Consider the following 17639-nt stretch of genomic DNA (forward strand, 5'->3'; position numbering starts at 1 on the left):
TGGTCTGCATTGTGTTATATTAGCTATATCCAGTTTGCATCCTATTTAAACAAATTGGTTGTAACAGTAGTCTGGGGTTGTATATAAAAAGGGCTATGATACAAAATTGAGTGAGGGGACAAATCACTGACAATATTTTAAAATTGTTCATATTTTGTAGATTTGATATGCACATACTCGACTACATTAAACAGTTTTATACAGAAAGCAAATATGCAAACGTGTCTGTTTCACCAGGGTTTTACTGAATCTGACTGTCTTGTGTTTGCTGATAATAGTCATGATTTAGCTGTTTAACAAACAGGAAAATTGAGAGAGAGAGGGAAATGGAAGTGTGTTAAGTTTGTTTGTCATTAGTAGGTACATACATGCATGTCTCTCTGTATCTTACTGAAGGTTTTCAGTAGCTGAAACCAAGTAATCCTGCCACATTAACGTATTGTGATCAAGTCACACACACAAAGTCCAGCTTTATTTGATATCCTTGGACAAAAATTACCACCCATTGTACAAAGAAATTTAAATGTATCTGCAGCCTTGAAACCAGATTAACTTCACCCCAGTGTTAAGAGAGCTCAGAGCCCAAGAGTAGAGAGCCGGTTCTAAGAGTCTTTGTGAAAAAAAGCACATGTCAAAGTGATCAATGAAATGTGTGAGCATTGTGTGAACACAAGGATCAGCCATAATTCATTCAGAGTAAGGGCCGCTTAAGCTGCCACTGAATGTCTTCCCTGTCTAGCCGTTGAAACCATATGGAGAGTAGCAGTTTTAAAGGTGGACAATGAAAAATTCATGAGGGAACCAAGGTAAGCAGCTTCAAATCGCCAGTTTCAGAGGTAATCATTCACCTTGGTGAGGAAGATGAAACATGAGACGAAGGAGGGAAGGAGGGAAAATCTATCTGAAAACATTTAGTGTCTCCGTTTATGCTGCTTGTCAAGAGCAGCACTTGTTACAAGTTGCTCCTGTTTTAATATGCATTTCACACCTTTTTTGTTATGCACAAGTACAGAGACTAAAGCTAAGAGTTAGTATTAAGTGGATAATTATTACCAGTGTTTCTAAGAAGAACATACTTCATTTCATATGGTGATGAGATCTTTTACTTAAGTTAAAGAAGCAATACCGCCAATTTAGACAGTTATAAGCATTTAACTTTGCATTTAAAATGTTTTTGGATAATCCTACTGAAGTATTATACGAAACTTAGTCCTAAAGGCATCAAATAAATATGTTGCGTTAAAGGGTTTTATAATTGCATCTGATTAGGAACAGCAATATCCCAGTAAGAAAAAGTATTATTATGCTATTTTGCAGTCCTTTCATCATCTTCATAGGTCACATCCTGGCCAATAACTTTGGTGGCTGATGAAGCTTAGCTCGGTGTTGACATGCCAGGTCATCCCAGAGGTGCCGACTGATCATGAATGAGTCAATTTCTACACAGCAGAAACGGATAACATTTCCAGGAAAGGATGTTCCTTAAACAACCATCCATTGCTGCTTGGCAGGGCCTGAATCTTTCCCTGCTTCGCTGTCTCCATCAGGTGGACATTGTTTAAACTGCAGTTTTCCAGCAGCAGCGGGCTGAGGTTCAAATGATCCTCAGGGCTACGTTAGACACAGAGATCAGAGGAAAAATCAGAGGAAAAATCAGAGGAAAAATCCCACGAATACGAAATTTTTTCGTCAACGTGTCAGTTGTCAGCCCGTTTCTGGCCTCCGATGAGTGTTTTGTGATCAGGAACACGTTTGAAGTGACTGGCAAAACCGCCTGCCGGCCCAAAGCTGTGAGTCTGACTTTGACCGTCGGAAGATAAAACAATCACACGTTGGATCATTGATCTTCTGTCCTCTGGTGATTCCAGGAGCGGGCGTCTGTTTCCGGTCACGCGACACTTCGGCCTCACACTCTCACTTCCTCCAGCTCGGCGCCATTTTCGGCGTTATTTCGGGACTACAGCATGCCGTTGCCAAACAGATAATAAGACCAGTGTTTGCCGTTGTTAGACATCTTTCTCAGTATTCATTCAACATGGGACGAAAAAAGAAGAAGCAGATGAAGCCATGGTGTTGGTATCCTTTTTGTTGGAGGCGCAAATATCCGCCGTTGAAATGCGAGGTGCTACACGTTAGCTTGACAAAAGGGAGGCCAAGCTAGCCCTTACGTCGGTTTGTAGCACAGTGTTGAACTGTTTCCTGCGAAAACACCACAAGAGTGATCTTATACTGTGTATGTAAAATGTTGGGCGAATTGTGTATTCGTACTGGGGTGGAACGTGTTGAATTAAAGGTTATACAAAAGAAAACAAGGTTACCTAAAGTGTTAGCTAACGCGTTAGCCACACAGGCGTTTCAGGTTAGCAAGTCTGGAGCTGTAAATCTGAAACTAGGAAAGCAGTTTTCTTATTTTTCTCGTCGTTCACTCCGCTGGTTGCGCTCTGGGGGAATCGGGCAGTCTAAAACACAGACAAAGTTCTGATAAACGCTTCACGCTCGTTTCCGCATTGCTGCGCCTACTGAGCCCTCAATTCTCAGCTGAAACGCTGTCGTTAATTTCCAGACTTTTGTTTGATTCCCATCTCTGAACTTGACTCTCTGGATGGTGCTATTTATTCACGTTTCGTTTCGGCCACGATTCTTAACTCCTTCCTGAAGGTACTGCAACCGAGACTTTGATGATGAAAAGATCCTCATCCAACATCAAAAGGCGAAGCATTTTAAATGCCACATTTGCCACAAAAAGTTGTACACTGGCCCGGGCTTGGCCATTCACTGCATGCAGGTGGGTGCCTTTACTTGATCATTTATCATGCTTTATTATGCTGCAATGCTTGTTTCTTTTAATGGTTCCCCTTAAACGGTTAAAGTAGAAAATGAATATGTTGATGCTTGATATTATACTATGCACTTAATATGCATTTCAGGTACACAAAGAGACAATTGACAGTGTACCAAATGCAATTCCTGGAAGAACAGACATTGAGCTCGAAATCTATGGCATGGAGGGGATTCCAGAGAAAGACATGCAGGAGAGAAGACGAACATTAGAACAGAAATCACAAGGTTTGTACATTTTCATAGTGATAGTGTCTTTTGTGGATTAAAGCCTAGATGGCCAATTTAAATTATACAAACAATATAAAATATGCAGTAATACTATGTGTTGAAATGTGCTTCAGCTACAGGGTTAATCCTGGACTTTGTTCCTTAAGCTTGTGTGGCTACGAGCTTATATGAACATTACCATTTTGTTTTTAGAGAGCCAAAAGAAGAAGTCAAATAATCAAGATGACTCTGATGAGGATGATGACGATGACGAAGCAGGACCATCAGCTCAGCAGGTAGTGTCTGTTCAGCCCCAGACAGGCTACGCTACTCCTATGGCCCAGCCTGGGATGCCTCCTGTGGCAGGTGCACCTGCGATGCCTCCTGGAGGATATCAAGGTTTGGCGTTAACTCATCTCTGTATTTCACAATCTTATCAGTGGTTTAACTCTTAAGTCAACATTTGAATGTTTTATCTAAACAAGAGCACACAGTATCAACAGATTCAGACCTGCAGTCTGTTAAAATTTACTTTATTGAGCTGATGCAGCAACTGGTACAGCTGGGAAAAATTGAAGAGATTGTGAAATTGTTGGATATGTATTCTTTAATTCTCTGGTTTGCATTGATGCTCTTTCAGAGATGCAGCGTTGAACTGTTAGTAAACGAAAATTAATTTCTGCAGGAATGCCTCCCATGATGCCAGGTGTTCCTCACATGATGCATGGCATGCCCCCTGCTATGCATGGAATGCCACCAGGGTGAGAGCTCCTTCATTAACTCCTTATTATGATAGCCTCACAGCTATAGTGGTCTATTCTCTTTGATTCTTTACTAATCTCTTGGCCTTATTGTAATGCTCATACAACAAGTTCTAGGTTTGGTTGGGGATATTAGAATTTTTTGTTGTAGTTATCATTCAAATCAATATCTTTTGTAGGATGATGCCGATGGGAGGAATGATGCCTCCTATGATGCCAGGAATGCCTGGTATTCCTCCTGGTGAGTTTTGTCTGCCGACACGAACATCAATGTCTAATGTATTTCAATTAACTCAACATTTAGTTATTTCATTATTTTTTGGGTTTATGTTTTAATGGTAAAATGTTAATCAGATATGTCTGGATATGTCCTCAGGAATGCCACCTCACATGGCTCCAAGGCCAGGGATGCCCCACATGGCCCCAGCTCCTGCCGCAGGAGCAATACCTAGTCGACAGGCAGCACCAGCAGCCCAACCAACAGTTACCAAACCTCTTTTCCCCAGTGCAGCACAGGTGGGCACCTTGCAAAGCCTACAGCATATATAGATGCATACTTTTATCCCAGAACAGACCATCAGTTATACAGCCAGTTGGTCTTTTGCAAGTGTGCCAATTAAGAATATTACCAACACTTTATTTTCAGGCCTCACGTATTACTAATGTCTCATTTCCTCTTTAACAAGAGTTCATTTCTTTGTGTCTTTCTAGCTTAATTTTTTAAAGCAGTGTCACTAATATTTAGTTTTTGAAATTGAGTTTTGGTGGATCTATTTTGGACACGTTACATGCCAATGCTGTGATCTCCTTTTCGCCATGCTGCAGATGGGCTCTGGTGTTCACAGCAGCACGGCAGCTGTTTCGTCTGCACCTGCAGACCTTCACTCTGCTTCTTCCCAGCCTCTTTTTCCTAACACGCCACAAGTATGCTCACAGACAGGACTTTGACTTGGGCTGTGGCAGCTGCATGTTGCCTATCTATCAACTCCCTATAAATTCTGAAGCTATCAACTAAACAGATTAACAGTATTTTCCTGTAAACCTGTGTGCATCAAAACAAGCACGTTAGCTGCCGTCACTAGAAAATTGTCCCTGACAAGAATTGGCATATTTGTCTGGGATCTTAATTATTGTGCATGTGCTTTATTTTATTAACACAGAATGAGGCATATCAAAGGACTCACATCCATTTCATTTCGCATCACATTTTGCCGAACCTCTGAAGCATGAATTCTGCAAAAACTACTCATGCTTTGAAATATCGTTGTTTGATGTGAATTGACTGTATCTTAGGATTTGTAGATCCTCTACTAATTTGTTGTTATGAATTTAGCTTGTCTCATGTAATGGACACAGCAAAATGTGTACATCTAGCATTTAATTTAGTTTCCTGAATTATAAATTACATAAAATATATATAATTCCCTAGTGGGATGGGTGAATAAATTTCACATTTTAAGTGGAATCCAACTCTATGTTCAATGTCCTCAATGGTTTTCATTTCCTCGGAAATTCAATAACCCAATCATTAGTAACGATGATAAAGATGAATGTAGAGTGTAACCCCCCCCCACCCCCTTTAAGGTTATTTTTTATAACTGTAACTAATGTACAATCTGTTGATTGGTGGGGTCTTAAGTTTCATTTTGAGTTTAGAAAGGGTGTATAAAAAAAACTTCATATTTATTTATTTTGTTTATGTATTTGTTTGCTTTGTTTTTGTCTGTGTTTGGTTTTTAAACCATGCAGTTACCTTTTGTCTGTCTGCACAGGCCCAGCAGAGTGCTTCAGGAGCTCCAGCTTCAAATTCCCACAGTACAGCTGCATCCTCTGACCCTCCCAAAGCAACATTCCCTGCCTATACCCAGCCCTCTGTCTCCTCTTCCTCTTCCACTTCTTCCTCTTCTAACCCCTCTAGCAGCACTGTGGCTAAACCCCCAGCCACAGTGACCAGTAAGCCTGCCACCCTCACCACCACGAGTGCAACCAGTAAGTTGATCCACCCTGATGAGGATATCTCACTGGTAAGTTGCTTGAGCTTTCTATTTTGACCTTTTCACAGTAAGTAATGACTGATACATATAACAGTATATTGAGTGATGGACAATATGTTTTTTATAGGAAATTAATCATGGAATATACACAAAATATCCAAGAATATTTAGACTGTATATCTTTTTACTCTTTCTTAGTCTCTGTTTTGTGGTTATATTGAAGGATGATTCTGAACTTGAATATCCTCAGTGTGAAATCAGGGCACGCCAACATTGGTACCCAATTCCTCATCATTGTGAGCATTTATCTTTGTACTCTAAGGGGCATCCCAGTGTTTCTTGAGTCTGAATGCCTGCTTTGTGTGTTGTCCCTTCCAATAGGAGGAGATGAAGGCTCAACTGCCCCGATACCAGCGTCTTATACCCAGAGCGGGTCAGGCCCATGCGGCTGCTCCCTCAGTGGCAGCTGTGGGCAGCATGATGCCCCCACAGCAAGGAATGCCACCACAGCAGCCTGGCATGAGGCATCCCATGCATGGTGAGAGAAAGCTTTATACTAAGCCAATCTAACCATCCATGAAAGAGTGTTTCTGTTCTTTTAAAAGCACTTTGGTTTTGTGAGTTTTATGAAAAACTTACTGAGTCATACTAGTACTCTTCAGCTGAAAATGCAAATTGGTTCAGACAGGGAATGGCAACATGTGTCATACTCTGTATGAACTGCAGCATTTATACATCCTACTCTTCCTGTGTTCCCTCTGTAGGTCAGTATGGTGCTCCTCCTCAGGGTATGCCAGGGTACATGCCAGGAGGGATGCCTCCATATGGGCAGGGTCCTCCTATGGTGCCGCCTTACCAGGGAGGCCCTCCCATGGGCATGAGGCCGCCTGTCATGTCTCCAGCTGGGCGCTACTGAAGCAGCAAAGCAGCCACCACATTAGGTTTGAGGTTAACACCTTTCTCTCATCCATGTTTTTACAAACCTAGCTGCAAGCAAAAAGCAGTAAAACCAGTGGTGGTGAAGACAAACATTATTTGTTAAGAACACGTGGACATTTAATGTAACAACTATATTGGAATACAGCCAAACACCACATAAGTTCCTGACAGCTATTTTGTGACTATTACATGTGAGGATATATTTTTCCCATAGGTTTCACTCAGGTTTATAGAAGTGAAGTGTGGTAAAATGATTCATATTTCTTTTGAAGCTGCTGGAGTTACATGAACGTACCCAACCCCCTTACAAAGGCAAGTTTCTCTTGTAACCATTTGATTAATTTTGTTTGTTTGATAGTGATTGAGGCCCTCACAGCATACTTAGGTGCTGTTGGACTTGCGTCCCCAACCTTGGTTGGTGAGGGTCTCAGCAATGAAAATGATTCCAATTGAGTAGGATTACAAATCCATGACTCATCAGTCTCTAGCTTTATTCTTATTTCAGGTTTGTTTTTAATATTTTCCTGGTTAAAGGGGTACCTGAATGCATCCTTTGTAATGTTTTATGAATCTGTTGTAATAAAATCCATCTTGAAATCCAATGCTGGTTTGTCCTGACATACATGGAGGTGAGTCGTAAAGGTTTGTACTAGTGTTGTGTTTATAGACATGTGGCTCTGTTACAGGATTTCATCAGGTATTTAAACAAAGTTTGCCACCATTTGTGTAGTCCAACTTAATCCTTTGTACCTCTAGCTCCAAGTTAAGATGTTGGCCATCTTCTCGTTCCAAATAACCATGATGTGGAAGTTGATGAAAATTCCGATTTATAAATGTAAAACCACATTTCCTTCTTGATTGTTTGTTTGTACATGCATAGTCATGCATGGATGCTTTGTCAATGTTTTCCATAAGCCATAATCATGTCCCTAAGCATTCAAATGATAGACAAATTACTAAGCCCAACAATATTGTAGCTCTGTGTTAAATTCCATTTTTGAGAAGTCCTTTTAGATTTACTTATATTTGAGTTATTTGGTCCATGACTCTCTGTTCAACTGTTTGCAGCTGATGTATCTGAAATTCAGTGATCACCAACTTCATTGTTTGTCCCAGTGGAAGTTGTTAAACTGTATGTATGGATGTATCAAAGTCTGCAAGCACTGTGGAAAGTAAATGCTTCAAAATGTAATGACCGAAATAGAAATAAGTCATAAAGAAATAACCTTTTCACCCACCTACAGCTGCAACAGTTGACAATGATTGACAGCTAAACCAAGTTTGTGACATATAAACATAAATGATGCCCTAAAGAAATATTGTTTAGTTACATTTGGCATTTACTACAGTGCTAGCTTGTGTTGATGTTTTTTTGTTTTGTTTGTTTTTTTTTTTGGTCTCCGCATTTTTTTTTTTTTTTCTCTCCCCCCTCATCAGTCAGTATCATCTGCAGCCATCCTGCTGTACAAAACGCTATATCAGAATAAACATGCTTGCACAAAGATGTAAACAGAAATATCAGCATTAGTATTGTGCACACTGAAGAAAAGTGTATGAGAATTAATAGTTATTTAGCGTGGCAAAAGTTTTTACTCTGCCCATATCACTTACTGCTCTGTATTTGTTTTTGTTGTCTGTAGCCCATCATATCAGCTTTTCAGCTTTAAAGCCCACTCAGCTGGCATGACAGGTCAGTTAAACCCAGTAAGTACCTGATATTTATTACAGTGCAGGGCTGTCCCGTTGAACTGGACGGGAGGCCTTGTTTTACTTTGTTTAAAATGTTGACTATTGCAGGCTATACTCTAGGTGGTGTGTTTTTGCAATGGAAGAACATGTTTTATGTGACATGTTCATTTCATGTTAGTTACCAACGTCTACAAAGACCTGCAATGTCCTGTAAATATTGGATTCAAATGATCCTGTGCTTTTGTTGTGTTGGGTAAAAACAAAAAAAGACTAACATGGTAAGTTGTAAGCAACTTGAAGGTTCTGTGTTTGAAGCAAGCTTTGTAATTCAGAGTCAGCAAGACCCCCAAACTTTTCAGTTTGACTTCTTAAAAGGTTAATTCACCACAGTGATGCCCTGCAAAGTTATGTTGCGGTTTAATTTTTTCCACGCAAATGAATATTTGACATGGAGGAATGGATATGAAAACCTGTACAAATAAAATGTAAAATAAGTCAGCAGTTTTCTACTTGAAGAAAGGTGTTTTTGTTTGTTTCTTGTAGCTACTGGTTATGTGACCCTTTCAACATTTGACAGATGAAGTGAAAATGTATTAGCGCTTAAATGTGGATTTCCTAATTGTATCGCTCCAAATGGCCCAACACTTGAAAAGAAATGCGACCAAGGTTCATTATTTTTAAATAAACTAAATGCATCATTCAGTGCGCTTGTCCTTTCTTCCATTATCAGCTTAAAATGTGACTCATATTGACGTTCTCGGTGCAGGAACCAGTTCACCACAGCCTGAGGTGAACATTCAACACTCTGACCCCCACACATTGATAGATTTGTTTGCAGGATGCTGGGGTGTAGATTCAGAGTCACCCAGCTCATCGTTCTCTGAGGAAGTTGAATCTACTGCAGCTGCAGTTGTTTTAGCAGTACATCTAAAGATTTTGAGATTTTCTGAACTGTAGCTATCAGATGCAAGTATTGGTGCAAAAAGTAATTCAATGGAAAAACTCGAGCCTTTCAGGCTTTGAATGATCTGACTTACCTTTGTTGCTTCCTTTATCATGCAGGGTAATGGTATACATTTTCCAGGAACCAGTCACTTGTTCAGTGACTTTGTGGTTAGTGTGGTGTTGAGGTGCCAAATGATCTACTTGTTTGTTTGTTTGTTTGTTTTGTTTTGTTTTTTTTTTTGTGCGTGCACACTGCAGCATTGTCTTTTCAGAGCTACTTTTGTATCATTTGTGTTTTGAGATTGTGGTTCAGATGACTGAACCACAGAGCAAACAGTTTGCTCAAGATAAACGTCATCCTCTATTTGTTCCAAGACCTTAGAATCAAATGAATGACAAACCATGGTGGTGCAGAGTTAACGTCCAGTTTCACATCTGCCTGCATGTCAGCGATGGCCTAAACTTTCTCTTGACTGCTCACCAGTGAACGCCATTTCATTTTCTCTTTCTTCGGTTCATTCTCTCCATCTGATGCACATTTTAGGCCATCCCTCTGAATAAACATCCTGGTTGGGCTGTTACAGAGGCCTGTAGATGTGTTATATGTATTTGTATAGATATATTTTTTTTCTCCGAACATGGCATGCCCTTAACTTGTAAAGTTGTAAGTTCACGTTGAGTGAGATAAATGAAAGATTTTTAGGCTCAGATTTGATGAATTACATTTCCAGATGACTTCCCCCCCCCCTTCAAGTGTGCATTTGACATCTGTTTAAATTAATGATTATAAATTCTATTCTGTTAACATGGTGCCGTGACTTGAGACTGGGATTATTCATTTGAATTTCTTTTAGGATTTCCTAAAGTGATTGGCTGCATTGATGGCCTTCACATTCCTATCACTACCTCCTCACTTTGACTACTGTCTCAAACTGTCAGCGACATCACAATGCCACAAGTAACACTTCCCTGCAGTGTGAAAACCACATGATGCTGTGCCTATTATTACAAGTATGGAGGCAAGATGTCTTTACGAACAATCTTACTTACTTACAGGCCTTCTGTCTCTGCTAACCCCTGAGCCAGCCTCCAACAGCATTTTAATGGGGCCCATTGCAGGATGAGATCTCGGGTGGAGATGACCACAGGCCTGCTGAAAGACCGCTCCCTGTGACTGTTTCACCTCATGGTAAGCCTACACTGAACCAAATGGGAATTGTTATCCTTTTCAACAGAGTGCCGCTGGGATGAGGATGAGGGTCGGTCAAATTCTACTGCGCAGTCACACATTGTCAACGCCAGAGGTTAATTCTGTAGAATGATCTAATATCACAGCATACATCACACAAGAATGGAAGGAAGTGTTACTGATAGTTAGCAGTAACCTCTGTAAGACTCTGACAGCAATGTTTCATTTTTACTTTAACCTAATATTTGCCTCCATCTCAAGTGCCTATTTACACCTGCAAGGAGTTCCTTTGTGGTGCCACAGGGCAGATATTTCCATCAAAATCTGCGAAATGAAAAACCCAACCCATAGCTAAATAAATATATCTGTAAGAATGTTTAAAAGAAAACAAAGGCCTAGGCCTGTTAGATTGTATGAATGCGCGCGTTACCTTGGGGGTGATTGGCTCAGATCTGTTTTAATTATGCTCTTATATTTCATTTTAAGCTGCTCCTAAGTCTCAGGGGATTGCTCCTAAATGAAAATGAATTTTAAATTAAATACAGCTACACCAGTTTTCGTCTACAATATTACGTGTGATTAAATATGAAATAAATGTGTATTTATTCAGTCATTAAAACTTTTGCATTGTTACCTTTTACCCCTAAAAGTCCCTTCAAACTCACTGTAAATTCACTGATGATTTCTAATTTTAGACTGGAAAAGTCCCATGTTGTCTCCTGTTGCCATAGTGAGACGTAGTATTGTGTTGCCTTTTACTAGTCTTGGTGGACGCAATGGACTCAGCTGTTCAGGAACCAGAAGTTCAGAGTTGACGTGACTTAAGCGTTTTCTGAAGTTCCTTCTTGAAACAGACCCAGACGCAGGCAGCAGGTGGAGACAAGTCAGGTAGCAAATACAGACATTACATTCTATTAGGTGTCCATTTCATTTATTAAATTCATTTTTAATGGACCAAAATTGATACTGGTACATAAAACAAACCACCAAAAAAAAACAAAAACCTAACACAGAAGTTACTTCCCTGTTTACTAGTTACTTTGTTGATGCTCGAACTCAATTATTAAATCAGTTAATTTTTGAGAGAAATAACTAGTAACTATAACACATCCTATTACAGAATACATCACCACAACAATTTGTCCTTTTAATTTCAAAATTTGCCTAAATTTCAGAAGTGCTGAAATGATCATTTTAAACCGACCAGCACTCTTCAAGAACAGTGAATCCAGTTTAACAGAGCCACCAAATCATTAGAACATTTTGCTTTCATAACATTGTCTAAACACACCTTAAACACAGACAACTAAGCAGCATTTGTATAAATTCAGTAATTTTTTTTTATTTTTTTATTTTTAGTCATTCGGTTCTGTTATAAAACTAACAGACGTTTGCATCAAGCTTCTTCAGTGAGCGGTCTGGTTTTTGGGTTTTCTGCCCACAAATGTAGATAATCACCAAAATGCAGACACATCCTGTTCACAGACTGGAAGTCAGTATCATTTCCTCTATAATATGTAAAAAACAAAAAATGTTTTTTTGTGTGGCAAGTTTGGTATTGATGTAAATTCGATTAAATCCTTTCACCCTCTCCCAAAAAAAACTAAGCAAAACCCCAAACTACTAGGTTAATACTAGTGTCATTTGTATGTTTTTTGTACATGAAACAAAATTTATACGCCTACAATATAAGTAAAAAACTAATCTATAATAATTATTTTTATACGAAAGAGAGAGAGTATGTTAAATGAGGTTTGGACTTAACCGGTTCAAGAGCAACATGCACAAATTGCGATGTTGATGTTCAGCAGTCGTTCAATGATCTGATCCTTTGTGTCTCAGCTGTGCTGAATGGAGATGTTTAAATTCATTCACACACATCCTGAAAAGGAGCATAAGTGCTGTTGAGTGTGCTTCCTCTTGTCTGCATCTTGACATTTGAAGGTGGAGCTTATTGGAGGTTCCTCTTGGTTTCATATAGAGTTAACCAGAGTTGGACAGTGAGTACTGAGTGGCTGCGCTGTCATGGTTTACATCACTGACTTCTGACCTCAGGATCTTGATCAGTTTCTCCTGACTGTGTTAAAGATGACTGGATCCCACATCCCACAGTGCCTGGCCTTCCTGTGGCTCATCACACAAACGACATTTGGTAAGTAGTACTCTGCTGTCAGTCTGTACTTTGATACTTTGATAAATAGCACAGTAGCAACACTTGTACGCTGCTATGATTTGTTTTCTAAATTACTAGTGAAATTTCTGAATTCACTCGGAATTTTTAGGACATTTAGTCACATTAGAGGGGTTTGTACTGTTATTTTGTTTTCTCCTTCTGTATATTGACTGGTCGGTTGGAAGGTTACTAAAAAAATATATGTATATTTGTTTTAACCAGTGGTTGCACATTTCCTATTTGGTGTTTTTTTTCATGCACACACACACACACATATATAATGCTTTTTTTTGTGTCTATCCAGTGCACAGTGATCTTCAGTTCTTGGAGAGGCATGAAGGGGAATCTGTAGTCCTGACCTGTGTGATTGATCAGAGGGACCGCTCTCCCTTTGGCTTTTACCTGAAGCGCAGCTGGCTGCATCCAGCCAGTGTGCTGTTCATGTACACCCAAAATGAATTCACTGCACACAACGATAGTAACAAGAGGCGCTTAAGTATCAGCGGAGACCCGAGCAACCACAATGTGAATGTAACCATCTCTCAGCTGGTGGCCGCCGACACAGACCGATACACTTGTGAGTTTGTTGTGGACATCCCTTCCTCTGAAGACGAGCACATAAACGGGAGCACTGAATTCTTCCTCTTTGTGACGCCTGGTGAGTCTTTCTTGCTTTTCTTTTTTCAAGTTTCATCCCACAACACCTTTAACCCAGCTGTCACCCACAAAAGGGCTCAGCTCTTTCTGAAACTACTGAAAATTACCATGAGAACAATGTCGATAACAGCTGCGCTGTCATTGACAGGATGGGTCACATTTCAGAGCTGTTTGTTTCGTCAACATTTCTACCTCATCTCTCATCTCATACATTAGAGAGAATGGTTCTTAATTGGGCTTTATTATATAGGTATGTTAGAGGGGGATATTCACAATCTGGCAACCCAAAAAAATTGGTTTTTATTAATGAAATGTTGCCAAATATGAGGAATTAATGATTAAAAACACATTAATTCTAAAAATATAGTTAGTCTAACAATAGTACCATGAAGCCTGTATTTAATAAAAACAACAGCCCTGATCATCATCATGACTCACTCTGGTAAGTTAGTCACAAGGACTGATGTTCACATGATCGCACAGCCAAGGACAGTCTGACATAACTGCAGTTTAATGTGTGGATAAACTGTAGTTCCTATCTAAAAAGTGCTCAACACAGGTCTTAACTGCCTGTTGACTGTACATGTATTCATGTGTGCATTGACGTAAAAGGCTGTATTCAGCGATTCCTGCTGAAAAACGCTTTCAGGCTTTCTCGATGAGGCCTCTGTGTTTAGTCCAGATGATTTTAAACTGAGTGCTGCCGCTGTACATTACATCAGTCTTTTCCCCCTCTCCTGTCCTCTCTGGAGATGCCTCTGAGCCGGTGAGCATGACTTTGGTTGAGACATGTGCCGGGGGCTCTGTTGTGCTCCCTTGTTACCCCCCGGTTGGGGAAAACTCGGCTGTGGAGGGGGTGAGCCTGAAGCGACAGAGGGGCTCTGATCCTGTGGAGGTCTTGTACCATTCAAAGCGTCACCGTCCGAGCAGCGCTTCTCATTTCCCCGCTGAGAGGGTCCGTCTGTCCTCGGAGCCTGGCCCCGGTGGCATCACCTACAACCTCACCCTGCTGCAGCTCCAGCCGGAGGACAGTGCCAGGTACAGCTGCCAGCTGCTCGTACCTGGCAGGTCTGACAGCAGCACCAGTCTAGGGAGGAGAGTAATTTTTGTTTCTGTGCAAGGTGGGTTATCTGACAGCACGATCTGTTCTACGGGTTACTGCAGCCAACTTCCATTTTTCAGATTTTAGAGAGCCAGGATACTTTCTGTTCATGGCAACCCTCTTCTCATCTTTTCTGCTGTTTCAGTGTACTATCAATGTCCATCCAACGCTGCTGCTCTGAGTCAGTGTCTTCACTATAGCTGGTTGTCAAAGGTGTTGGCAGATATTCACGGGAGGACAAACCCAATTCTAATGATCATGACGATAAAAGGAATTTAGGCACTATATATTGTGTTGCTGACAAATTTCACAATATACTTACTTTTTTTGTTGGTATGTCTGTGTGGGAAAGTCTTATTCACATGCATACATGGAAAGTATTTGAACAATTTTAATTCATACATGATGTTTGTAGTAATATGAAAGATTATCCTGTTGATTAGTCAGCAGGTGGCTGGTATGAACATGTTTATCCCTCTGTCCTAGAACTTTCCAGATAATCCCTCACACAAATGTCCTGCTGCTCTACAGATATACAGAACGAAATGTTTATTCATATGAAAATATTCCCTGAATAATATTCCTGTTTTAGGAAATGAGTCAGCTGGTGTTTTGTTTTTCAGTTTTAGAGTTTTTGACAGGAATAAACATTGAAAATCCTCTTTGACTATAAGTAATATATCAACTTTTATGATTTATGTTGTAGATTGTCTATCAACATAAATCATCTAAACTCTACTCAGTAGAATTTAAATAATCTAATAATCATCTGAATTCTGCATTCAGAAGAATGACACATTTGAAATTACAACATGAAACGAGGAAGTTGTTTTCACTCAGTGCTTTATGCAACTTCAGTATGTTCGATTTGAGCCTTTTAGCTTAGTGCTGCTTTTCTGTTGTTACTGTTTTTATCTTATAAAATGTTTTCATTTTGTGTTTGTTTTCCTGCTCTTTCAGTGAAGTCAACCCTCTAATTTCTTTTTCCTCCTCCTCTGCCTCTTCACAGGCATCGACTGTGGCTGCTCCAACTATGTCACTCTGCTGTATGTTCTGTCTGCAGTGGTCATCGTCTTCATCATCCTTGGTGGATTTGTGATTTACAAAGTGAGAGGACCCGCAGTATCTAATATGTTGCTCAGAATTGCAGTAGCAAAAATGAACATATGTATTGGCACCTTATAGTTGAGAGCGTGCCTGAGAGTTCCTCTGTAGCTCACCACAAAACCACACAAGTTTCATAATTTGTTGCTGACAGCTGTCACGTTTTCTTCCTCAGTTCAGTAAGGAAGGTTCTGAGACCCCTCCTTTCCTTCTTTTGAATTAGAATACATTTATTCGGGTGCTGAACTACAGTGTGTTTTCAGAATAAGTGTAAAACATAGCGAGAATGACACCTTGAGAGAACTTCCTGCTGAGGATGCTGCCTTGACAAAAAAAAAAAGACAAACAGTGATTTTAAGGCAGGAAATGAAGAGTGTGTGTTCACTGATTTGATTTCCTTCTGTCTCAGACTCATCTGGGTAAAGCACGCCGGAGCGTGAAGTCACACCCACAAGCACCAATCTACGAGGAGATGGTCGGGGTGCAGAGCCCTCGGCAAAAAGTGGCCTCTCACATTCTGGAGGAAATGGAAACTTCTGAGTACAGAAACTGCCCCGCAAAGAGACCCAGCTCTGAAAATCATTATGAAAGTCCAATTGGGGGTTTCTGTCCCAGAACCTAACGAGAAAAATTTCCATTTTCAAGTTTTTTTGTTTGTTTGGATTTTTTTTTCCTGATACTTTAAGAAGACTATTGTCCATATTTTTTCAGCAGTGTTAGTGCAGTGTATTTTTTTTAAATAAATAAGACACTCTTAAGTCTGTAAAATAACCATGTTTTGGCAATTTCATGAAATTAAAGGTGTCCTGTGGTCTCCTTTTTTAAACACCTTTTGTGTGATTGTCCAGCACACTTTGTCGGTCGGACTCTGCAAAATAAACTGTTGGCATCCCGTGGGACACTGTTCAGGCCAGTTATGGTCAAAATCTTTGTTTTTCTAAAAGTCAGTCCATCATTGTCAAAATGTAAGTTGAGTTACAAGTAGAGTCTGTTGTCATATTGATGTTGCATCCTCCCCCTTGCTAACACTGTTTCCTGGAAGACAGTTTAAACTGTTTGCTCAAGTAGTCATGAAAAATTACAGCAATTCTTGTGCACTCTTATAGACCAATAACTGAGAAAACAGGAAACCACTTTAAAAACATGCCTCAGTGATAAAATAATATAAATGGTAAATATTTCCATGAAGCATTCCGGCAGTACAGGAACAAAGGGAAGGCCAGGCTTGGGATCCCTCTGTGGCACTTACACACTGCCTGTATTAAAATTACAGTTTTAGAATCCTTTTGAGTCATGGGTGAGACAAACAAAGCAAATAAAAAAAAAAAAAAAAAAACTACAACACCGAGTAACAGCCAAGAAAATTTGTAATTTATTAATATAGTCCGAAAGAAGCTCCATAATTCATGGAAACATTTTTTTCTGGTGCATGTCCTTAACAATCACATTCTATGAGGAGAAAAAAGAACAACATTAAAAGCCACAACTTTGTATTTCAGTTACAGACATTTTTCCTTTATGTTTTTTTTTTTTTTGTTTGTTTTTTTTAAGTAAAGAGAAAGGCAAAGGCAAAGTACCCCCATTCTCCCACCCACCCTCCCCTTAAAAAACAGACAGCCTTGAAAGTCATGGGCTTTTTTTTTTTTTTCATTACAACCCACAGTGCTTTAGCAGAAGGATAAGCGCTCATTGGTTAAGGATTACACAGCATGGCAACGCAATGTAAAGTTTTGCTAAAACATATGACGATGATAATAAGGAGGCGGGGGAGAAAACAGAGTGGAGGAAATTTGAGCAAAAGACAAAACAAGAACAACCCTAAACCCTGAACCCCAGAGTCCGAGTCAACAAACACTGCAGTACAGCTGCGCCGTTTGGACTCCTCCCTCCCGCTTGTGCATAGATCATGATCCATTAAAAACCAGCTTTATTCCTCCACAACAATCTGCCCCTGAAAACCATCTGTCACATGGAGACATCGCTCAACCATTCAATACCTGTCACAGCAACAGACATGTCATGAGACAGGAGAGATGAT

General features: G+C 40.0%; 2 protein-coding genes across 10 annotated transcripts; both read left to right on the forward strand.

Annotated features, from left to right (window-relative positions):
• Positions 1 to 1757: 1757 nt before the first annotated feature.
• Positions 1758 to 8376, forward strand: znf207b (zinc finger protein 207, b). 3 transcript variants are annotated; one of them, XM_029504380.1, is made up of 12 exons: positions 1758 to 2076; positions 2659 to 2785; positions 2928 to 3066; positions 3262 to 3447; positions 3734 to 3809; positions 3989 to 4050; positions 4186 to 4325; positions 4635 to 4733; positions 5582 to 5833; positions 6185 to 6341; positions 6568 to 6744; positions 7015 to 8376. In XM_029504380.1, exons 1-11 carry the CDS (start codon positions 2036 to 2038, stop codon positions 6717 to 6719), a joined length of 1431 nt encoding a protein of 476 aa, XP_029360240.1. In that variant the 5' UTR covers positions 1758 to 2035; the 3' UTR covers positions 6720 to 6744; positions 7015 to 8376. The 3 variants fall into 3 exon arrangements, with proteins under 3 accessions (XP_029360240.1, XP_029360231.1, XP_029360248.1); XM_029504371.1 differs by having other exon boundaries at positions 1761 to 2076; positions 6568 to 8136; XM_029504388.1 differs by lacking the exon at positions 4635 to 4733 and having other exon boundaries at positions 1776 to 2076; positions 6568 to 8133.
• A 2-nt stretch (positions 8377 to 8378) lies between these two features.
• Positions 8379 to 16938, forward strand: cd7al (cd7 antigen-like). 7 transcript variants are annotated; one of them, XM_029504444.1, is made up of 9 exons: positions 8379 to 8446; positions 10433 to 10565; positions 11328 to 11453; positions 12547 to 12565; positions 12654 to 12717; positions 13043 to 13396; positions 14148 to 14516; positions 15507 to 15604; positions 16011 to 16938. In XM_029504444.1, exons 5-9 carry the CDS (start codon positions 12654 to 12656, stop codon positions 16221 to 16223), a joined length of 1098 nt encoding a protein of 365 aa, XP_029360304.1. In that variant the 5' UTR covers positions 8379 to 8446; positions 10433 to 10565; positions 11328 to 11453; positions 12547 to 12565; the 3' UTR covers positions 16224 to 16938. The 7 variants fall into 7 exon arrangements, with proteins under 7 accessions (XP_029360304.1, XP_029360278.1, XP_029360295.1 ...); XM_029504418.1 differs by having other exon boundaries at positions 12547 to 12717; XM_029504435.1 differs by lacking the exon at positions 12547 to 12565.
• The last annotated feature ends 701 nt before the right edge of the window (positions 16939 to 17639 follow it).

Source organism: Echeneis naucrates, chromosome 1, assembly GCF_900963305.1.
Source record: "Echeneis naucrates chromosome 1, fEcheNa1.1, whole genome shotgun sequence".
NCBI lineage: Eukaryota > Metazoa > Chordata > Actinopteri > Carangiformes > Echeneidae > Echeneis > Echeneis naucrates.